Consider the following 23,729-nt stretch of genomic DNA (forward strand, 5'->3'; position numbering starts at 1 on the left):
AAACGCACTATGGCATACTTTAAACTAATGAATTTAGGTAAACAGTATCCATTTTGTGTCCAGCTATATGATGACATTGTTCAATGCTGTTCGCATGCATTGAAGAGCGCCACAAAAGGTGCAATAACTTGGCGTCTACCAAAGGCGGGACGTGAACGCAAAATGTATAATATGCCTTGCTGCGCGACAAATGGTGGCCAGAGGACAATCCTTTATGTCCTTTTGGTAATAATGCATGTATGTGACGAATACGTCCCTGAACGAAGGGGGGTCCTTGAATGACATTGCTGATTTATCAGAGAGATAGGCAAGGACCATCTTGTCTGTTACTGTGCACGATTGTTGAAACAGGCAATAAAGCACATAAAGCCCGGTTCCTTAGGTAAACAGCGACTAATACATCTTGGCAAACATTTCAGGGGTAAAGTCGGAGTTTCCATCAACCTATGACGTTCCGGTTTCTACGATATAGGCTAATTATTCCATTCGGTAAACAGACCACAAGGTATGTGCTTTTTAACGACATGAAGACACGCGGACTATTTTGGCTTACTTCCTTCCCAGCTAAATTTTAGCCACTGTCTACGGAATTTCCACTCAGCATTTTACAACATAAATAATTCATGTTTGCCTGCAGCCTGGATGACATTATCACACGAAGCACAGTGCACCATCAGCACAGATGCATTAACGCTGAGCGTGGGGCATGAATCACTCTTCCCGGAGGGAAATTAATAACTACCGGCTTGTTAACTGCGCCTGATTAATATTACGATGAGCAATGTGAGCGGCTTGCTGGTGCGGCGTCACTAGCATCATGCCCCGTGCTTAAGGCACACGTCGTGCGTTCCTTATATGGCGGGCGGGTAATTATTTCGTGCGTCAGGACTGATAACGAGCGGCAGCGTAGTAGCAGTGCTGACGTGCACTGTGACGAGGAAGATGCGTTCTTGACGACGGGTAGTCAACCTTATCGGGCGGGAAAAAATCGAAGGGGTTTGACGTAGACTGTGACGCACAAAGGCTCGACACTGCGACACTGGCCGAGGCCTCGGCCGCGCGCTTAGCACGTCAGTGCGACCATGGTATCGCCGGCACTGCGCCACTGCTGCTCTCGGCTCGTATTGGCCGGAATATCCGGTCGGGTGACGTCTACAGGGAGCGAACCGAGGACCAGAGCTGGCCACCCTGTCCTTCCATTCTTACCAAAACCAGAAGAAACATCAAGCAGTCGTTTCATATGACCGCGATGCCATGGAGCGGACAATTGGTAGCTCTTGCCCTACTCGTGGTTTTACACTTTTGCCGACTTATGTGGAATCCGTTTACGCTGGATTGAATATCGGGACCATGTCTTGTGGAATTATATCTATATTTTTTTTCAAACAAAGCGAAACAGGTATGTCTTTTGTCTTCTGGTTTCTTTTTTAAACCCCATGCGGGAGTGAAGCAAGTGAATGAATTTTTCTTATTTGTGTCTCTTTTTTTCTAACTTTCTGGTTCGTTCACAGGTTGTTGGACTAACAAGGGATAGATCTTGGTAGGTACATGTTAGGCGCAACACTTCCTCGAGTTACAGACTCGGTATAACTTAAACTATGTAAACTATATCGGGGTTGTTCCAAAAAAAGCCCATGTTGTCATTAAGAATGAATGCTAAAATTTACCAGAGCCTAACCCTTTCCTTATTCATGCGCGCGCAATGTGGCAACATCCCCACTGAGTAGCATAATACCATTTTGGCCCACAACCGATATGGCCATAAATCAAGTTATGTTATCCAGCCTAATTATCCAATGCATTGTAAGACGTGATGTGCACTCAACTTTGAACTTTCACTCAGAAAGAAGCCTTTTTATGGTAAGTTATTGTCGTTCTACGCATTTATTTTTGCAGGCACAAATTTACTCTGTTAGAGAAAAAAATATCTCACGTCAGCATCAAGTTTTCGTGAAGTAATGTTCTGTTCAGTCAAATCCAGTAACACGCGATTAATGAGCACATTTAATTTCAAAACCATTTCGAACCTCCGCAGTAAATCAACATTTTTGTACAGAAATCTGAGACACAAATCAATGACTGCACTTTCAGATTTCATTGGTAGAAAATGTGGGGCCCTCCGAGGCAAAACTACCTGTTAGTATATGCAGCGTAACAAGACGAATTTAAACTTCCAGATGAGAACTCAGTAAACATTCGCACGTCGTGTTAAACGCATTAGACCACAGGAGTGACCTCTTTTCCACACCAGTTGTACCGACAACTCTGAGGTAACACCGCAGAGTGTTTTCTTGTACCTAAAAAATTAAAAAGCAGCGCAGCTGAGCATAGAAGATGATCGTATTGACTCTAAAATCTGCAGTTCACACGCGGCTATCAAGCATTGACTCGCGTTTCCAATGAACTGCAAACGGCATACCAATAGGCCTACAACAATAATTCCATGTCAAGCGTATCGTGAATAAAAAACATGAATCGTCATAAATTCATGATTAATGCCTCAAATGTAGCTATTTACGCTTTCCTAGTTTTGCATTTTTGGGAGTTCACAGAAATGGGAGCTGAGACATGAAGAAAAACAATGTAATTTGTATGTACCAAAAGTCACGGGAGCAAATAGTGATTACAAGAAATTTGGTTTTAAATTAAAGCATTTGCGCCTGGTCTTATTTCCAAGTCTTGATACCGTTCAAAAGCTAAAACAGTAGCTTACCAGACTCAGGGGTAATTTTAGGGCTACAAAACATCAATACTGACTTACCCGGGATAAAATGGGTACAACTGTGAGACAAGTTCTTATTAACTTCTTTTGTTTGAAATCGCAACAAGTCAATGTTTTCAGCCACAGTGAACGGTAATCTGGCTATTAATAGGTAAAGGCATTCCATAGGCTTCGTTCATACGTGCTGTAGACCCCAATCTGTTTATTGACCTTTAACAATGATAGGTTTGAATGGTGCAATGAAAATTGCCTGGGTTAAATTTAAACCCTAGTGAGGGTGAAAATTGCAACTATGTCCCGGTTGTGTCAACCCAACTTGGGGGTTAAAATGAATTTCTGGGTCATTTTGACCAAATTGTTAATATTAAACGGTATTTTGGAGAATCAACCTGGAATTAATCCAACCCCCCCCCCAAAAAATGGGATGACAAAACCAAACTTTGGTTAGTTTTAGTTTTCAACCTTCTGTGGATTAAAATTTTAAACAGGGAATTTCTTAGTGTGGTCATGTTTTGCTCGTATAGTAAACGTACGGAAATGAGATTAAAATTGATTACTCACTTATGACTGAGATTCTGCGGGATTCGAAAGGGCACAATTCAATGACCTTTCCATTGCTTAAATTAAAATACTGATGAGACTCAAGACGTACAGTTTATTCGTGCGCTGGACCAATCTAAATAGTGTGCGACTGTTACCAGCTTCTGTTTCGGAAATGTTAATACCTGTATCCTCATAGCAGCCGCCCATAATGATTAGAAGTGGCGGCCTATGGCATTGCGTCGCTACACGGACGTCAGTATGTGATTAAAGCAGACAAATCGTCGGCGCTTCTGCTCTGCTCAACCCATGCCATAATGAGCTTTCTACGTCAGCTTCCCGGTTAATGCAGCCGTGTGACGCACGCTACGACAGGCAAGGATGCTTTATTTTCAGATGCCTGCGCGCGGAGCCTGTCTTCTCACTTAATGGGGCTTGGCCCTGGAATCATCAGATATTCAGCGGCCGATGACGCGTTTGACGCGCCAGCAGCGACCTGTCCAGCAGTATATTGGTCTGGTATGTAATTACGGGAGGACAGGCTGACGTCAGAAGTAAATCAAGAGAAGCAGTTGGCCTCGGTGCTGCTTGATCAAGAGCAAGCTATATTAAGAACGGCTTTCATTCTACCGTCGATTCACGGGATAGCCGAATACGGACGCCAAATGCGGTGCTCCAGCTTTTCCTCTTGCCAAACTATCCGGGCTGCGGACCTTGCACGCAAGTACGCGGTAATTACGACCATGTGAAACAAATAGTCTGGATGCTTGAAAGAGTCTTTAAACAAACTTGAAACAATAATCTCAAGAAGATCTGCATAATATAATCAAGTGCAAATCATGTTCGTGCTTCAGTTACGAAATGGCAGTTTCTGTCTATGCACACAGAAACCTAAGGCATTTAAGATGTTATAACAGCTGGACAAAAATAACCGATTCGAAGCCTCTTGTTACAAGTGAACACAAGTGCTTTTTTTCAGAGAGTTGTTATTATCAAAAAGTAGAGCGTAAGAAAATTAAGGCGACAAACTTGAAAATGCTTTAATGCCTTCGCCGTTTGCGTGGTATACCGTCGGTTACCATGTGCAAACTGGCATACACTGTTTTTCGTTATATGCAAATGAACATCGTATGTATTCATTTCATCTTGTCGACGCCACAGTGTTTAAAAACATGAATGAAAATACAAAACGTTTGCTTCGCATCCTTATTACCAATTAAAATATTCATGGACAAAAAAGAGTAATGTTATCGTTCAGTTCACTTACAATCTACTTGACGGAAACACAGTTTATACTACCTAATCAAAACATCTTAAAAATGAACTAGCACCGCATTGATGCATTGGATCAAACTCTGAAAACTACAGAAATAACAATTTCCCAATTCTTATATTGTGCAACTTTTAAATTGCAACCCTTTCGGCGTTACCTTACATTGGCTCGAGGTTTGAATACCACAGAATGCAGGCGTGAGCTCTCAAACGCACGGTAACTCTCAAATGGTGGCCAGGAATTTTAACAGCGCTTCAGTGAATCAGGTCGTGTATGAAAGCCTTAGATTTTGTGACACGTTGGTACTAAATTCAGTCTTTTTTATCATGGGTCATACGAATGATATAAGCACAACGTGAACGCATCTTACCTTGAAGGCGAGCCCATCGTTAAGCTGTCTCAGAGAGAACGCAAAGATTTCTGCTTTCAAAATTCGGCTTTCTCTTCCAAAAAGGTCCACACGGTCCACCAGAGAGTATTCACGTCCTGTTCATGTCCAGTTTTGCCTGCAAAATGCTCCTCAGCCAGGTCATGGACAGTCTAGAAATACTCAAGATCACTTTCGGTTTTCCACGTGGCCACCCACGCATTTATGAAACCTTTTATGTAACTGCACAATTGCTATTCATGCGATTCAGTCCTAACTATTTTTAATTCATTCATTCTACAGGAAATCGGAGCCCCCTTTTTATGCATTTCCAGAGTTAAATAAGGAATTCTACGGGAGCGGGACAATGGAGAAAGCCGTGTGCCGTCTTCTTTGGGGGAAAACCGGATGTTTGGAGGAGGAGAATCAACATGGCCAAGGGTCGTTGGATCAAAATACGAACTGTTACGCGGGAGTTGAAACTGAATATTTTGCGTTTGATTCTGGATGACGAGGGCTTCGGAGGGATTTACGAACTTCGTGATTGCAAAATATTTTCCTTCTGCTGGACAAACGTAATCGCCTGCATCATGGATTGTCTGCATTGTTTTTGTTTACCTTGGCCCACGTGGAGAGTTGAGGTAAGCCATTTACGTATATGATTTTATTTGAATTATACCAGGTAGTGGAATTCTGATACCAATACGAATGGAACAATTCCCGTAGAAACTCTGTGAACGAGAAGATGACCCAAAAGTTCTGAGGAGTTGAGGGAAACATTACGATCGTTGCAGAGGCAGCAACGGAGAGTTGCAGTGAAAATTATGCATCAAACTGGCCAAGCCAAACTATCCCAATCCCCTCAGACAAAATATCACCTCAATTCATTTGTGGAGTTACCATTTTCATAGAAACCAATCACACTCACATTCTTAAGCTTGACGTGTGCGTTCACCCAGTGGGTCGAGGAGGCATGTAACGCTCACGTACAACCTGTCCGCGAGCGTTGAGGCAATAACATATATGCTTCCAACTCTGGTTGCCAATTCACATTATAGACAAACCATCAGAAAACACAAGCACCGATCTCTCTCATACGATACAGTCTTACAGAATTTAGATATATGTACAGAGCCAGTCACTATCACTTTAAACAGAGCTTGGTGTTTGTTGCAAGTTCTAAGAGTGTAGAACGTGGGATTGGTTCCCTGTACGGTGGAGGATTTTTAGGGAATTCAGCAAGGTTCTTAACAACAAAGCAAAGGAAGCCAGGGTTAAACTTGCTTTAAATTTACCTCCTAAGTGGGCCCTGACATGGGTGTCGCAAGTTGGGGTTAAGGTGGTTTGAAAGATTGGAAAATATTTACAAAAAGGGGGGGGGCTGAAAGAAATAAAAAATAGGTGAAAGGGAATAAAGATCACCAATTTGCTTAAAAGAAACCCTCAAAATTACCCACTCCAGTCCATAATTGTTCATCGTTTTTGTAGCTTCAGGCTGCTTTGACTCCTGAAAATTCACCTCCCCTGAAAAAGTGGTCACACCCCCCCCCTCAAAAAAGGCGACGCCCATAAACCCCAATGCAGAGACTGTGCAAGTTGGTAATCGCATGGGGCAATGTCTCGAGCGGTTTCTAATTTCCGGTTGGTCTCTCTGTTAATTTACAAGAAAGAGAGCACAGGGTAAGGATTTATTTCATGTTTTACTGTTTCGAAAGGAGAGTTACATTGGCTTGAATACCTTCCTACAGATTTTGAAGTTATTAATAATAAGAACACTAATAATGCGCCGATATCCGCCACAGTTGTGCATTACTGCACAGTTAATGATTGATATTATCTCAACTGGCCAGCGATAGATTTTCTTTTATTTGAATTTCAATCAGTTTTGATACAGCATTTGTATTGAACAAAAGATTCCAAGGACACTTTCACTCTAAAACCGCCCGAGTCAGATTGACCCGTTATGTGGGTCCTATTGGGCTTGACCCTTTCCCAGGTCAAAAGATGGCTCAAAAATGACCTGAAAAAGCTCAAGTGACCCAGGAGAGGGTCGGGCCTCGCTAGACCCGGATTCTAGGTCAGTCTTACCTGGGATACTGTAGAATGTACAATATCCTATTTTGGTACAAACCTGGTGGTAACTTTGAAGGAGGGGGTCCATATTTTGTACTTTAATGTTTTGTGAAACAGTTTCCACCAAGAGAAAACTTCTGACCCATATTGGACTCTTCTATTCGATTTTTGGTTGCCGAAGAAATCCTCACTTGGAGTATGATCGAAAAGATGGGTAAATGAAACTCTTCAATAAACCCTCATGCTTGTTGTAACTTTTTTCGATCACTGATGTTTTTAAAACCCGAAAAAGTCGATCAAACACGATCAACTCTCACCAAGACTACTTAAAATTAAAGGGAGAGCATTTTTTACTAACAAATATCTTCCTCCGTACTTCATCCAGTTCAGGAATGATTTGTTCAAGAATAAGCAAACTATTGGAACCTGTCTGGTAACCAACTTTGAGTGGCACGAGCACACCCCTTTGGACCCTTTTGATCCTTGGACCCCTGGATTGAACGTCATCATTAAGCGGCCCCTCTTTAGCATTCCCCGGTTGCTCACATCTCAAAGCTCCAGGGTCCCTCCGGATGACGTCAGATAAACGTCATAGCTGCCCGATAATGAGTCTGTGTTTCCGTATTTGGCAGCGACCGGACTTAGCTGAGCTGTCTCTCTGACGTCAAGCAGACCCTGTAAACCGTACAACCGGGGGACGTACCACTGTCGCGCCTTACGAGTCTATACCCCACTATGGGAGAAATCGTCAAAATGCACGCGTTGGGACCACCAGTCTGAAAGCAAGTCTGACGACGCTGGCTTTCATTGTTTTCATCGTACACGCATTGCGGCACGTCAGACACAATTCGTTCACACGAATTCGGCTCACTAAACAGTGTCGGTGAAAGAGACACCGGGTTCTCTTGCGGGCCAACACCACCATTTGTTAGCATCTTGAGACAAAAGAGTAAACTTTGCGGTTCTCGGGCTCTGTGGACCTTGGATTGCATTGGATATTATGCTTTCTGTCCACCAACGCATCAAGCAACATTGTGGTACGTTCTGTTAAACTTTGTTTACATACCTTTCCTCATTCGTTTCATTTTTTGCTGTCCTGTTGCTTAATGAAAAAGCTCTCTCTTAATAGTCAAGAGAGAGATGGGACGGCTTCCTCTCGAAACTTTGGTGCATTGTTTCAAAACAACTGTTCACGCACGCTTAATTACTTAGTAAGAAGTCCAAGCAATCTGCACGAAACCTTACACTCCGCACGTAGGAAACTTTCTAGGGTCCGACTCCCTCTGCTTAGTCAGAATACTTACCTAATGCGAATGAAGCGCTGGATTATTCAAGCACTGATCCTTAACTTCCTCGCGCTGGGGGCGCCAGTTTGACATTTACCTGCGGATAGATTCCTTAAGCCATTTCAGCTCTTGTGTAACGTCTTCAGGAAACACGGGAACAAACAAACAAACAAACAAAAAGTGTCCAAAACAACCGTCTGTGACGAAATTATAAAACCCTGTCATAACCTTCCGTGCAACGCTGCCGATAGCTCACGAAATAATGCACTTTGATCAATGCTTGAATTGTCATACTGAAAAATTCCATTTTTTTTGCTTCTATATACGAATTTTATTTATATTTACAAACAGTGAGTGTTGTTTTTTTCAACGTTATTTCGGTGAAAGAAGTTAAGTGGTGAACACCTTACCTAGTGTTACAAACACGTCTTGGAAACTTAATCTGTACGTGCTGGCAATGTACAGCATACCAAGAACGTGTTCTTAAGCTCTCAAAAGCGAGAGTCGCAACAGTTGAAAATTACGAAATAAACAATACTGACGCTTTAAGTCGGGTCATTTCAACCCATATGTACAAATGGATTGCAATTACTCAATTAACATGCAAATCGGACGTCCTTGCCCGGTGTTCCTGACCAATACAGTAAACTTTAATCCATCTCAGTGGCGTATCCAGAAGGGGTAGTTTTGAATTCTTAAAAGGAACTGTAAGCAGCAGTATTATTAAAAACAGCACTTCCACCTTAGGGGCTGAGGATTCTTGTATGGGTGAAACAATTTGACACTCGTTGGAAGGGGGGGTGGGGTTGCCCGCTGGACCCACGACCTGGACACGCCACTGATTCAGCCCTAAGTTTCGAACTCCGAATACAATTATTAGATTTTCGGGGGTGGAGGGACTTCTTGTGTAACTTTTTCCCTGTCAAGGTGTTACACTGAGTACGGTATTTGGTGTTCAGTGGGAGTGCACTGTTAACTTGGGAGGGCTTGGTGGATTGACTTTGTATTTGCCAGTCTAAAATGTTTGCAGACATTCGGCGCTGTTAGTATTCACATCGTGTTACATCACGTGTTGTTTGATGAACATCATGTTTGTGAGGATCGCTGAAATCCACACTCCCATCGGTTAAGGATTTTTGAGAAATGATTTGGCGTCGAAGGTTTTTTTCGGGGGGGGGGTTAAAATCCGGTAAAGTAAACAGCATCGTCAGCATGCTTTGTCTGCGAACGGGCGTCGTGATACGACTCCCAGGAGACAAAGTTCATTCATAAAAAGCATACGTAATAGCCAGCTATCGCGTGGGTGGGACGCACAGGCGCACGCAGCACTCAGCCACCCATACATGTAAAGAACCAGTGTTACAGTGAATTAGGCGCGCAATTAACAAGTTGTTTTCAGACAACTTTTGGTAAATATTTTCTTCATTAGATCAGTCAGAATATGACACCAGGTTTTCTTTCTTTTTTTTTTTTTTTGAAGAAGGCACACCCCACGAACCCAGCCGAACTTTAACGGATAATTGAGAGACTCCCTCTTGACGTAAATCAAAGCCAGGCATCAAAACAAAATTCCTACCACGTGGTCCGTACAATGCTACAATGAAATAGATACTCCAGCAAACAATATTTTTCGTGCTTAGGGTATTCCTCCTCCAAAACAATTCTTGAGCTACAGCTTGCTTAGTAGCTCAATAAATATTTGTAAACTTCAATTTAAGTAATCCTTTAGAAATATTTCGAAATTATTCTGCACGCTAGAGTTTGTCGGTTGAAAAGGTGCAATGTACTTCCATGGGCGTATGGCATTACTTTACACTTGTTAGGGCAAGGACATTTTTTTGTTAAGCAACAAGTTAAATAATCTTCAGTTAAAGTATACAAACAATCTTTCATAACCGAAGATGCATTTCTTAGCCATTCTCTTTATTCCGGGAATCTGGACTTAAACCGAAGCGGAAATAGCTCTCATCGACTTACATTCTGTTCTTGAGCGTTGCACTGAACTGAATAATATCAGCACCGAACGAATCACTGGAGAAAGCCTACGCTCACTGCATGCATAATTAAACGAAGTATGTATACTAAGAAAGCCGCCGCGTGAAAAACAACAGACTGTGCTAGTTACAGTGACTGCTAGACGGTCAATATTTACTGTTGGATTTCTTGAAACCTGCGTTACGTCGATAACACCAAAAAAGAATTAAAATACGCCTATAACGCTGTATTATCATGCAGTTTGATTTTATAATCAGAGATATGGATTTATCTTGTCCCTAAACAGACAGTGTCACGTCAGGTAAAGGTATCACTTTGATAAAAATGCCTCTCAATTGGCTGCTGCGAAGAGTTGATTTCAAGCCCAGACACATGGCATGCATAGCATGCCTTGGCCAACCACGATACCCTTACTGTTTCTCTCTAGTAAATTGTCGCCTAATTTGCCAAGCTGCTCCTCCTAAAAATATCGCGACACAAGCCTGCTCCGAGCATACAGCAGCATTGCCCCTGTACATGAGCGTTTGATGTCTTCTTCACATGAAGAAAAATTAATCAGACGATAATCAGGTCACGGAGTACGCCCTTGGATTGGTCGGTGGCTCCCATTGACGTTGCCAGCTATATGCTAATAATATGCTAATCACCTGTCTGTTTGCTTTCCCTGCTGAATAAATTAAACGATTCGCGGGGAGCGTGCGTATGACGTCACACGTCGATGAGGCTCTATTCGCGTGTTGAGCAACCATGGGCAAAGGAAATTTAGGCGCCGCTGATTGGTCAGTGCCGAATTTATGGTATGCATGACGAAAATCTATGACGAAAATGTAGATTTGTGACGTCGTTAACGACTGCGATCTGGCATTCGCGGCATATACTCATATACCTGAGTTCATTGAATTCAGCGTGGCATTGTGTGTTGAGCGGATCGGACGGAGATGAGGGTTAGCTAGCTGTCTGCGGCGTGTCGGCTAGGAGTTACTGGGAAACACACGGCGGCAAGCCTATATCTCGACGCTCACTGCGAAGCATAGGGGATACGCGGCCAGTGCATTGAGCCCGGTTTATGCTATCATCCGGAGCCTGACAAAACAGGGTAACGACAAGGATCCGGGAACTTTTGGTGACTGAATACAGTGCCGTCAAAGTGGACCCTGCAAGAAATACGCTGTCGGGTGAGTCTTGTTAAGATTTGCAGCTTCGTTTCAATAAGCAACAATAAGATCGGCAAATTTCATGGCATTTTGAAAAAAAGAAAGAGATACAAAGCTTCCAGTATTCAAATTGAAAAGTAGAGGCGCGCAAATTTAGTTCAGTTAGTGGAATCGCGACTTTTTAGCCCGTGCATCTCGTTCAGAAAATTCAAGAGTTGTTTCTGTGCTAGGTATATGAAACCACACGCTCCAGTGATTTTGTAGAAAAGTACTAGGAAACTTTTTCATCGGTGAACCCTTCGGCGATGGGTTGCATACTTTCCTAGGGTTCTCTAAAACAAAAAATAATGTTTTCACTTTAAAACTCACTAGTTTTTTTTTTACTAAAATCCGCGGATACATATACTGGTCTGATGTTTCTTCAAATTAAAAAAAAAATGAAATCAAGTAATAAGAAAATTCATTCATGGGAAAACTCCTCAAGCGGGTCATACAAAGTTCTTTCGCCTGAACAAGGCATTAGTAGCTACTTATTATGCCTTTCTTGGATTCGAAATTCACGTTGCGGGTAAATCTTCACTTACTTAGAAATGGATTCACCTTTCTTGTTTCTTATGAATATATTGTGTAGTTGCCAACTTTAAGCTCAGTGCTCTTGGTACCATCGGCTTTTCCCTGTGCAAAGTGTCTGTGGACGCTAAGCTCGTGGGCTGACTGTAGCCTTGTTAAACCATGAGCGGTAGATTTGTTTCAACATCTCTAAACTCCAACATTGTCAGAAATGCTCAAAATCTATGATTCAATGAGGCTACGGACGCTGGCTGGCTTGTGGGCAAACTACAGAGCACAATTCGCAAGAGTAGTGACAACGTCGGTTAATCAGCCGGTAACAAGGATATGCTTTTACAATGTTGAGTTCAAACAGTAAACGTTTTTTTCTGTTTGTGTTTTTTTTATGGAAAAAATATGAAATGTTAATCGCAATGAACGAGTCGAACTGAAACGTACGATTTTAGCTTTCTTTTTAGAGCCAAATAACAAATCGACATGGTACGTTTTCCTGAAATAATGTTTGATTTTGACAAGCTAGTTTGTCAGATGCAACATGCTGAATTCGAATTTATCACTCGAATAACAACTGTCTACAAATGTACTCACTCTTAAAAAATAAGCAGTTAAGATTGTTTTTTAATTAACAATGTCAGACTTTTTTAAACCTTTTTGAAGACTGGTGAAATTTTCTGACGAAAGAGAAGTTTAAATCAAAGAGTCCAAGAAAAAAAACTACTTGATTCCAACTCCTGCTGCAAATTTGATACTTGCTTCAACAAAAAGTTGACAAATGCGCAATCATAAACATAAATAAATATTTGGAGCACTTGAAATACGTGTAGGCAATCAGCTGTACAAACGGTCGTCCTGCGGAGAGGCATTACGTGGCCCCTGGTCGGACCACAGCGGTCAAAGATGACTGGTATGCTAGTGTTATTTCTCGAGCTTATTTGTAATTGGGATATCAAAACCACATTTGCTATGTCGACGATACAAATCACCGAATTACTAATGTTTAAGGCTTTGTGAGAAGAATAATACACCAATAAATGAGAAATTCTTTCGTACTTATCTTATAAAGATGTCACAGCGTGATGGCGCTAAGAGAGTATCTGTATTTTTCTCTTGTCCGAAATTTCCACATAAATCATATTCACAGTAGGCGCGCGGTGTCTTGCAGGGCAACGTGCACAAGGGCCTATCGGCATTAATGCATGCACCCAGCGCATACTCAGTGTGTTCTATTTTCGTCCGCGGTAGTTAGGTGATAACGTTTTCCGCAGTCTAAAAGGAGGAGAGAATTTGACGTCAGAGCTCACCGGCCCCTGGAGTGTTCGGATGACGTAGGCGGGGGCAACGGTTTTATAGCTTGGCGCGACGACCTGCACAATGATCATATAAGCGGCGAAGGAATTAGCCAAGGAACCGGCCGCGGCAGTGCAAAGCGATCACACTCAGTAAGGTCGCTACGGGAACCGTGGTTAACATTTTGTACTTCCTAATTGGAATCCAATTTGTAAATGATAACTACGCTTTTTTAAAATCTTATTTAGTCACTGGAGTTTATGTTGCTCTTTGAAGCGGTTCCGCTAATGCCTGCGAGAGTTTGATGTTTCATTTGTTTCTACTTCCGGGACGCGCAGTTTATATTTTCGATCTCGAAAATCATCATCTTTACCTCACCAAGGTAAAGAGTCATTCAACTGGAGAATTTAAAATTTTCAATAACTATTCTTGTGACGTCAAAAAGCATTTCCTGTAAAGAAAAATCTCAAATAACCAAAAGTAATGGACCCTTGCAGTGTTTGTCACTGCACAGTCTAGCGCTGAACAATACCAGTTCGGCCGATTGCCCGCGAATACAAATTTGTGCACGGTGCAGTTCCGGAAATCGAGTTTATGTTGACGCGTACTATGCGTTTCTATTGTTGTTCGTGACCTGATTTATACAGCAGTTGTACCCTCGTTCATGTATAGCAACAGCAAATTAAAAATAGCTCTACAGTGCAGCCGAGTCGCTCAAGCGAAAACGTTTACAGCCTTGAGTTGCTAAGAATGGAAGCCGTTTCAGGTGTTCCGAGAATTATACAGTGATGTGTTACACAGCAGGGCACAAGAACAGTTTGAGGCTTAACGAATGACGTAGGGTGACGTGATAGCAACTTTTCTCAGAGGGTGCAGGGACTCAAAATTGACTGACCGAGGTGACATTTCGACTGAAATAGAATTGATCAAAGCCCCTTTTTGCAATCGCGTTTGAAATAACATTGCAAAGAATCGCGTTTATTTTTTTAGTTCGTTGAAGAAGTGAAGCCTTCCGACCGTAAACTCACACTGATATGGCACCATATAGACTCGCACCGGAAGAAGGACATGTTGTCGGTGCCCACCAGACTTTGTGCGGTGTTCATAGCAGCCGCGAGAAGAACTTGATTACTAGTATGAACATAGATGCATAAATTCCCGTAACGAGTCGCCTGCATCGATTATGTAATCGCAGGTATAGGCGCCAACGGAAAGTACGGCCACTTTCAATGTGGCTAGGGCCGCTCTAACAGGCGTATGGCTCATTGTCGGCCGCAGCCAGTTTGGACACAGCAGCCTAAAATTCGTGAACTGTATACGCGCGACTTCAGAAAGCTGGGCGTTTGAAAGAACAGAAATCCGCATGAACATTTTTTCCGTAGCCCAACTCATGAAAATTTGAATCGCCTTCAAATATGGCCTAATGTGGACAGACCTTCACCTCTCTTCGCGTTATCTTTTCTCAGAATACTGTATTTCCTTTTCAAAAACGAAATCTCTTCTGTTCACAACTTTCACACTGAGCCATATACATGTACTTTAGGTGAACTACCGGTACCGAGCGCGTCCTAGATCAACAAATTCCCCCGTCCTTTTTCTGACAAGTGATCTTCGCTCCGCCCCTCCCTTTGTCCCGCTCTAATCCAGAATCGGAAACAGACCCCAGCTGGAGTCTGCGCTGGGGCTATTTTCGTCATGGCACCGTGAGTTCCCCGAATGGAGGAATTGGATGGCTGCACTCGACGTCATCAAAGCTAGATATACATGGCCCTATCGCTCGCCGGGCCCAGTTTGCTCGCGACTACCACTGGAATTATGTCCGTCTCCGAATGTACGTATTCTGCGCGTGCTTTGTGCTGTGCGTTGGTTGCAATGCAACTCTACACTCCTTTAAGTTTTGTTTTCAGCATTGCGATATGAGGTTTCCAAAGTAATTTTTTTGGAAACGTGCTTACAATTTCTATGACTTTTTCTCCCCCCACCTGGTACGCTTCTCCAGGTTGGCTGCGCTACAGGCAGACAGTGCTACGGGCTACTGAACCATCCTCCACCAGATTTGACGGGAACATCCAACGCAGAATGATGCTGGTTGGCCCGGCTACGGCGACGACTTACCCGATGCATTCACAGGCAGGTCCGTCCATACTAAACGTGGATTTCGCCGACATCTTTGACTATCTCCAAGGTGCATGATTGTTCATTGTTTTTAAGTAGCTTCGTAGTTGTCCAAATTTGTCTTTGTCTCCTCCCAACCCGACCACATCACCACCCAACTATTTTAATCATAACATGTTTTGCGTTGGGCTTGACAATGTGTTTAATTACTGTTCGTGCCACTCACCGATTTAATCAAATCCCCCATTGTCGTGTGTTTCTCAGTTTTCTTTTGCGAACAGTGAGGTGTGATCACAGTTTATCTGGCATGTTCATTGCTACCAAAAAAACCCTGCTTTTGATGGTAACATATAACGTGCCATATGCTGCACTGATCCCTGTCTATCCTGCACCTATAAGCGTGTGTTGTTTTGTGTTGCGATAAACCATCGCATTCACGTCAACTGCTAACCGTCTCAGTCACGAGAATTTTCCTATTTTCAGCATGTTGCCACCATTTCGAGCATTTTGGTCAGTAAAGCTGCTCTCTTTCATTTTAAGCTGCGTGTTTATGATGACGTGTGCTTGTGGCAAAAGGGCGAAGCACTTCTTTGTCAATGAAACGGCCTGCCTTACCTTAGCAGTATCTATGGAATAACATAATTTGAATTACCAAAGTTTACATGAAATGTTTTAATTTTAACAGCCATGGTAATATTCCAGTAAAGTATGCAATCATAATTTATTCAACTTATTCTGCCCTTTCCAGATTTTTCCAGTGACATTTTGTTTTATATGCCAAGGGTAACTTCGCAGATGTAAATTTTTATAGTCGGTTGCCTTTCCCATTTCCCCCTGTTCATCATAGAGTCTGCAGATCCAAGTTCAGACACCCCGTGTACTTGCGGTGTTCAAGTGGACGCGGAGACTAGTCAGGGTCTGTCGAGTCCGCTGAGCCAGACAAGCAGTACCGGAGTACAGGATTCCCCGCTGCCACAGCCCCAACAAGCTGGTCCTCCACGGACCGCCATGCCGTCCTACGTTGGCAAGATAGAGGTGATGCCCGCTGGATTTACCCCATCCGAAGCCGCTTTCCAAGCCACCTACGAGACCGGCAACTTACCTCTGCCCAGTTTTCAGGAGACCTACGGGAATTTTCTCAGCTTTGCGCTGGACCGATCACCGTACGGCGAAGACAGTGAATACGCCTCACTCACACCGCTTGGCGGCACCTCTGCTGACGGAATGGAATTTCCATCTATGGCCGACGCCAATCAGAACTTGGCCAACTCCACTATGTTGCCGGTCACGTCATCGTATAATGCTACCGAAACAGAGACATACCATCACCCCCAACAGCAGCAGCACCACTCACAACAACCACAGAATCAGTACAGCAGTCATCAGCAGCGAATCAGCCCCAGGACGTGCTCTGTCAGCTCACCGGTCTATACATCAGCTCCACAGCCGGCTACTTTCCAGTACAGCCTTTCCCAAGCCGACACCCAACCGTCCTTCTCCGGTCTAGGCAGTGTCAACTTTCCCCGGGATCCGATCCCCCCACAGCCACCGGCCCAGTCCTACAGTGGGTACACCGGCAGTGGGCCGGGCGTGTCAGGCGGTGTTCCCGAGCCTCCCCGCAGCCTGGGTTCCTTCCCATCCGCCACGCCGCAGGGATGGGCGAGTGAGCTGGGGAATGTGGGCGATGAGTTGGGAATGCCGCCGCACACCGTGCCCGCGCCGCACCGCTCCGCTGCCGTCATGCACTCAGAACTTTCCACCCCGCGCTACGATAACCTGGACATCAAGCCACTCCCAATACCGTACCCATCCGTGTCCATGGGTGCCAGCATGAACCCACCACCTCCACCGCCGTCCTGTAGCAACCCAGGACAGGCTGCCATGCACATGGGATCGTCACTCCGCGGGAGGAAACCCAACCCAATCCAGCTACCGATCTGCACGGAAGCATCGGCCGGTCTACCCAGCACGAGCCACCACCATCACCACCACTCCAAGAACTCACCGGGACACGAGGGCATGCTGTGTGCCGTGTGTGGTGACAGTGCCGCCTGCCAACACTACGGAGTCCGGACCTGTGAGGGCTGCAAAGGGTTTTTCAAGGTAAATTATGAGGACAAATTAAGAATTTTAAAAGTTTTAAAAAGTTGAACAACTTTCACGCCATTAAGTACACTTTTAAATGGTTACATTAACATTTGAAAAGCTCAATGGCAGCGAAAGCCAAAACATGAACACTGTTTTTAACACAATAGAATGAAATAAATTAACCAAAAATTCAACATAACTATTATTTTTCTTCCTCTATTATCACAGCGTACTGTCCAGAAAAATGCTAAGTACGTCTGCCTTGCCACGAAAAATTGCACCGTTGATAAGCGTCGTCGGAACCGGTGTCAGTACTGCAGGTATCAGAAATGCCTCGCCGTCGGAATGGTCAAAGAAGGTGAGAAGGCCCTACTTCTGTCTCCCAGTTTTTATTTACATTTTGTTTCGTTTTTGGGCAGCAGGGTTCAGAAAGATAAACCGATGATCAATAAAGGAAATGAATGATCAATAAGCGAACAAAAAATAAATCTCGAATTTCATTACTTTCACGAAGGGCAACAAACCTCTCAAGAATTTTTTGAAGTTTCAAAGGTTTACAGCAACATAAAATTGACATCTATGAAAAAAGTTATCAATTTTTATACATCTCGGAATTCGTGTCAAACCCCAACTGTTTCATAATCTAACCCGTCATCAGTTCATAACTAACAGTATCGTGCCCTTTTGGGGGGCAAAATTATCAAACTGATACTGTTTGGTTAGTTCATCACAGAAGAAAAACAAAGTTGTCTCTTCTCTACAGTGGTTCGAACAGCGAGTTTGAAGGGACGCCGCGGCAGACTGCCAACAAAGCAACGACCCTCCCATGACGTGTCGCCGCCCTCACCACCTGTTAGTCTCATCACGGCTCTGGTCAGGGCGCACGTCGATGCGTCGCCTGCTAAAGCCAATCTTAACTACGATCAGGTGTGTATTAATATTAATGTCGGTGAGAATTTGGCAAATGGTGTCATCCCAATTATTGTTAGTTTCCAGTTGACTAGGTTGTTTCAAGTTGAATTGATTGAAATTAAGGCTTTGTGGTGGTGCGAGTGCTTTTTTTATCATATTATCATTTATTTCTCATTAGATAAGATTGCCAATATGTTATTGTGTAATGATATAAAATATCATAATATCACCCTTTCTCTCCAATAATTTATTTTTCTAAATTCACCCTTTTGGTTACACTGACAGTTCCAGTTGCCAGACGTCAGCACCAGCCCGCCCTCTACGACAGACCAGCTGAAGCAGTTCTACGAGAATTTCTGCTCGTCCATCGAGGTCCTGCGGGCCTGGGCGCGCAAGGTGCCAGGCTTCAGCGAGCTATGCGAGGAGGATCAGGAGCTGCTCTTCCAGTCGTCCTGTCTGGAGCTGTTCGTACTCAAGATGGCTTACAGGTGCATACAGCCATTTGTTTGTTTGTTTGCCAGTCACATGAGCTCTTCACTGACCCACTGGAGACACAGAACCATTGGATGACAGTGATGCCACAACAGGACCGACGCATGGCGGGCAGTGTTTCAAACCGTTTCAGTTGGCTTGCAAAACGAAACACAGTCGAATTGCCCATAGAGGAGCACACTGCACGTGACCGTAAGAGATTCTGAAATATCCAGTTGGCTAATTTTATTTCTTTTCTCAACAGACTTAACCAGAATGACAACCTGGTAATCTTCTGCAATGGCAACGCCTTGCATCCACAGCAGTGTGAGCGAGGCTTTGGGGAATGGCTCGAAGACATCCGTGCCTTCTCCAAGGTCCTGTCTACTCTGGAAGTCGATATATCAACGTTTGCCTGCCTCTCTGCTCTAGTCCTGGTAACTGGTAAGTTGAAACTCCACAAGTCAGTTGAGTGGATTGAGGCCAGCGTGCATGCATGGCAAGCGCAAAAATGCATTATATTTTTGCTGTAAAGAAGAATCGACAGATTAATGGTTAAATTGCCATAAATCTCAAAACTTATGGCGGGGGAAGGGTTGAAAATAGGCCTCGGACTCAAATGATCTCCTCACTTGCAAAATCAAATTAGACATTACGTGCGACTTCAGGCTGTGAGGGTTTCCTTCGTCAAAGTTTCAAGTGCTTATTTTCAGTTTCTGCTTCTTTATCTCCCATTTTCCCTCTCTCACATTAGAGCGACATGGAACGAAAGACCCCGCCAAAGTCAGCCAACTGCAGAACCGCATCATTGGCTGTCTCAACGACCACGTGACCTTCAACACCTCCGCGCCCAATCGGGCAAACTTCCTCTCTCGCATCCTTCTGCAGTTGCCCGAACTGCGTGTGCTCAGCCAGAAGGGTCTGCAGAGGCTCTACTCGCTCAAGGTAGAGGGCGCTGTCCAAGCTCCCCAACTGGTAGAGAAAATGTTTCAGCCCAATTTACCTTACTGAATTTCGTCCTCACCAAGAAAACTAGTATTCATCCAAGTGCTTAATGTTATGTATAAATAGGTACCTACTTACACACCTACAGACTTGTCAAAGCACACACTCAAAAATCAATCCGATCAAAAGTACTTAAAATTACAAAACATTATGAAGAACTGTCAAAAGATCTTAGTATACATTTTTTTATATTTGGCATCCAGCTGTCGGCAATCTGTTGTATTAATATTTTTGAGTCAACCAAAAAACATCAGATTTGTAATGAAGCGAAAACTAGCTGTGTAAATACTAGACGGGAGCGACTCCATTGAATGGAATTCCAAACATCCATCGTACTTATAATGCTGTGGTCGTTTCAGAAACTGGCTTTTTCGGCAGCTGAGTTGAAACATTTTTGGGGGGGTGTTTATTTATTTGTTGTTTGTTTTTTGTTGAATTAAGAGAAAAAAGTGCCTGAATTACAAAGGCAGGTATACGTACAGAGATACATGTATATTTCTGAATTCCAGATGAATGCAATCTCTGTTTGATGGAATTAAAAGTTGTGATTTTAAGCCTCTTTTCTTAACAACAGTGACAAATCGAAGCGTTTGGGCCATTCAGATGTGATTAAAGTTTCCATACCAAATTTGAACTGTGACATTATTATGCAGCTACTGTGTTATTATTTAGGCGAATGAGCATGAACTGTGAAGCTCACTGTTTGTTCCCATACTTTTCAGCCTTTAGAATTATTTTACAATGCATTTAAACTGACCTACTAATGCTGCGTTGGCTGAATTTTTACTGTGTAGTACGTTCGGGAAAAGTAGTGAAGTCATTACTTGGTACGAAGATGTAAGGCAAGAAATGGATGATGAAGTTAGCACACGTTCCAATGTGTCGTCTGACTACCAGTGCTAAAGTGTGGCGAAACACCACAGCTCCTAAACTGCCAATCGCCGTGTACAAAAATATCTTTTCAAACGTATGACGTCATGTGCGTCATTACACCGATGCCATCGACTGTAATTATGTTTCTATGAAAAATGTGTAAATTGAACTTCACCGAAACTCTTAATGTCGCACCAAGTGTTAAGCCTATGTGTGAAGTGTTTTGTCCGCACAGAAACGTATCTCACCACATGAAATTAAATGTCTAACATTTTCTAAGTGTTTTTAAAAGAAGTGAAACTGGAATTATAGGTTCATAATTTATTCTGTAAAGTGTTGTCATAAGACTAAATTACTTACGTAACTTTGGATATGGTTTTACCAACGCACCACCAACGAACTATTTATCTTGTCATGTATTTAAATATTCAGATATTTCTGCACTGATTTTGATACGGCGTTGTCATAGAAACATATAGCTGTGGGTTGTACCCCCTCCATCCCCTTTTCACTTCACAGGTTTATTTGGGGTTATTTTAACTGTCGCGTCTCTGAAGGTGTGTTATGTGCAAAATCAGTTGGTTGGCAGTCTTTCAGACAGAATTAGTTCACAATATATTACAACCCTCTCATCACCTTGTTCACAACTTATCCGCACAGTTTCTCGCAGTTATGCTTACTATCCGAGCGACTCTTGTTTCATTGTTTTCACATTTATATTTAAAAACTTGCAACTACAGTAAGCAGGGTGTTAATTTTGTACATATTAAAGAATTAACATTATTTTACATGTACATTATGTAACATAACGCAGCCAGTACCTTGGCTTGCTCTGTTGGCAATTTTTTTTAGAAGCAACTGTGACATTGATTATGAAAATGATAGGAATGTTTTGCAAAATTTGGGTGTTTGTCTGTTCGACGTGGATGTACATTCGTTCGATAGAGTTTCTATTTACCAATTAGGGGTAGTTTACGATCAGACGGTTTGATGAGAGGGGCACGAACCTCGTTCCTGACGAGTTGAATTTCGATGTATTATTTTAAATGTCATTGTCATTTTATACAGTGGAGACGTGAAAACTTATAGAAGTACGTTGTGGAAGTGTAAAGTATGATTTTGGTGTTACGTACCCAGTACCCCCCCCCAAAGTACCACCAGTAATCCTGAACTGAGTTTTATTTGGATTCAATATCGGTGCTATCTTGCCAAGTGTATTTCGTACTTTTTTTTCATTTCATTTCGTTGAAAAACAAAACGTATATTCGTATTTTAGACAGATAGGCGGATAGTGTGCGAACACGATCGCCACGTGCTGATCACTATCTCCCTTCGGTCGGGTTGTGGTTCGACGGCAAAGTAGTGTTTGTGGGTATTCGTTTAAAGATTGTATTCCCCATGTGGCCAAGCTAACACCTTCCCCTTTTCAGTGTAACATGTACTGACTACAAGAGATTTTATATATAAATGTTCCTCTAACACTTGAATAAAACAGAAACGAAAATGTACATTAAGTGTTCTTTTTTTTCGTCTGCGCGTTCCATCAGTTTCTAGAACTGATTTTCAACTAACCTTTACAGCTTGATGCCTCTAAAAAACATAAAACGTAACAAAACTTTCTTTACAGACTTGCCCTTTCCGTTGTAAATACTGAAAAGAAATCTTTTGTGATTAAGTAAACTCTTCGAAAAACACACCCAGGAGTGACGTCAAAGCATTACACTATTCCTGACAAAGCTTTCACTTTAAGTAACATCCAAGCACGCTCTGACAGGACAAAAGTTTTGAGACCAATGAATTTAAACCGTCTTTAACCTTCCAGGACCAGCTCAACCTCTGGGCTGCTACCGGCTTCCGTACAGTTTGCAATCGTAACGCCCTGCATTGGGATGTATCCACGCGCCTTTGAAAAGAATGTCAAAGTAATGAAATGTAGATTTTTTTAAAAAATGCAACCCTGAGAAATGGCTCCTGGCGTTAGAGCTGAGGGGGCAAATTAAATTTTAGATGAGATCAAAGCTGCAGACGTGGATGTACTACTTTGCTCTCTGGTTAGCAGCATCCATAGAGCGTCAACGTTGGGTAGCATTTGCCGGGATATGTGCCAGTCCGCCGCAGAGTTTTATTTGCTTGGAATTTCAAATAGCTCCGGAATTTAAGTAGACTTTTAGACGGGCAACATTCGAACTTGTCCATCGTTTGAATGAGTTTGTCGTCCCTCCACAACAAAGTACATGTATTTTTATTTCTCAAGATCGGACTGACGGAACAGGGAACAATTGGTGGCGCTTTCCAATGACCGATACATCAGGTTAAGGGTGCACCACTAGAAATAAATTCCCATAGACAGCAGTGATAAATCCCCATACTTCACAAACATCTTAAAAATACAACTCTCACAGGTGTTCAGGCTGCACAAAAAAAATGATGTTTCACATCTCTCCTTCCATTTTCCTTTCAATTTTCGGGGGTTGACCGGGGGGGTGAATTTTTGAGAAATTTTCACCAGAAGCAGACCACCCCTAAAATGCAGAAAATGTCCATGTCCAGAAAAGTAGCCATTTTGAAAAACCATCCCTCGGCAAAATGGCTCAAAAAGTGCCACTTTCAAACCAGATTGCATCCAAATTGCTTAGAATCGGAAGCCCTAAGTCCAGCCCAGAGGTCCAGTCTCATATTTCTTCAATTCCCAACTTCCATGGCTCTCAGGACCCTCTAGTATAGAATATTTTTAGTGTATAACTTTTATTAATGAGCTCGGCAGACATATTTTTGGCCTCAGTACGAGGGTGCACCCTTAATGTGCAGCTGTGTCCGAACCAATTGTCTGCACGGACGTGTATAATAAAATCTGGACTCGCAATGCCCTTAATCAGCTTATTGAGATCATTGAATCAACTCGCGGCCATTTTACCGAGCCGAATACAAAGCTTTCCTGGCAATGCCCGCCCTTGTTCTTCCTGACGTCAATAGTAGGGAGCCAACCCAACATTTGTAT

General features: G+C 43.0%; 3 protein-coding genes across 7 annotated transcripts in view; 1 reads left to right on the forward strand and 2 right to left on the reverse strand.

Annotated features, from left to right (window-relative positions):
• LOC147799733 (glycerol-3-phosphate dehydrogenase, mitochondrial-like) overlaps nucleotides 1-4,926 on the reverse strand; it is a 54,293-nt gene extending 49,367 nt beyond the window's left edge. Inside the window, exon 1 of the mRNA XM_087133884.1 lies at nucleotides 4,906-4,926. The gene's annotated coding sequence lies outside the window, so the exon portion shown is untranslated. The remainder of the gene's footprint in view (nucleotides 1-4,905) is intronic.
• erp44 (endoplasmic reticulum protein 44) overlaps nucleotides 1-23,729 on the reverse strand; it is a 107,515-nt gene that overhangs the window by 70,483 nt on the left and 13,303 nt on the right. The gene's annotated exons all lie outside the window — the stretch shown is intronic.
• LOC110990746 (uncharacterized) lies at nucleotides 922-22,239 on the forward strand. Of its 5 annotated transcripts, XM_022255850.2 has the most exons (10): nucleotides 922-1,399; nucleotides 5,206-5,543; nucleotides 7,361-8,012; nucleotides 15,267-15,452; nucleotides 16,230-17,485; nucleotides 17,699-17,828; nucleotides 18,234-18,397; nucleotides 18,668-18,870; nucleotides 19,119-19,297; nucleotides 19,608-22,239. In XM_022255850.2, the coding sequence occupies exons 3-10, from the start codon at nucleotides 7,976-7,978 to the stop codon at nucleotides 19,862-19,864; spliced, it is 2,412 nt and encodes an 803-aa protein (XP_022111542.2). In that variant the 5' UTR covers nucleotides 922-1,399; nucleotides 5,206-5,543; nucleotides 7,361-7,975; the 3' UTR covers nucleotides 19,865-22,239. The 5 variants fall into 5 exon arrangements, with proteins under 5 accessions (XP_022111542.2, XP_022111564.1, XP_086990007.1 ...); XM_022255872.2 differs by lacking the exon at nucleotides 7,361-8,012 and having other exon boundaries at nucleotides 969-1,399; XM_087133881.1 differs by lacking the exons at nucleotides 922-1,399; nucleotides 5,206-5,543 and adding an exon at nucleotides 11,162-11,431 and having other exon boundaries at nucleotides 7,994-8,012.

The sequence above is a fragment of the Acanthaster planci genome, linkage group LG03 (assembly GCF_054643075.1).
Source record: "Acanthaster planci isolate LZ-2023a linkage group LG03, COTS_SCS, whole genome shotgun sequence".
In the NCBI taxonomy this organism is placed as follows: Eukaryota; Metazoa; Echinodermata; class Asteroidea; order Valvatida; family Acanthasteridae; genus Acanthaster; species Acanthaster planci.

Coding starts and splice junctions, on each gene's coding strand:
- LOC110990746 (XM_022255843.2), top strand. CDS start 15,032: ATGGCCCTATCGCTCGCCGGGCCCAGTTTGCTCGCGACTACCACTGGA. Junction 15,099..15,266: donor AATTATGTCCGTCTCCGAAT/GTACGTATTCTG, acceptor ACGCTTCTCCAG/GTTGGCTGCGCTACAGGCAG. Junction 17,829..18,233: donor CGTCGGAATGGTCAAAGAAG/GTGAGAAGGCCC, acceptor TCTTCTCTACAG/TGGTTCGAACAGCGAGTTTG.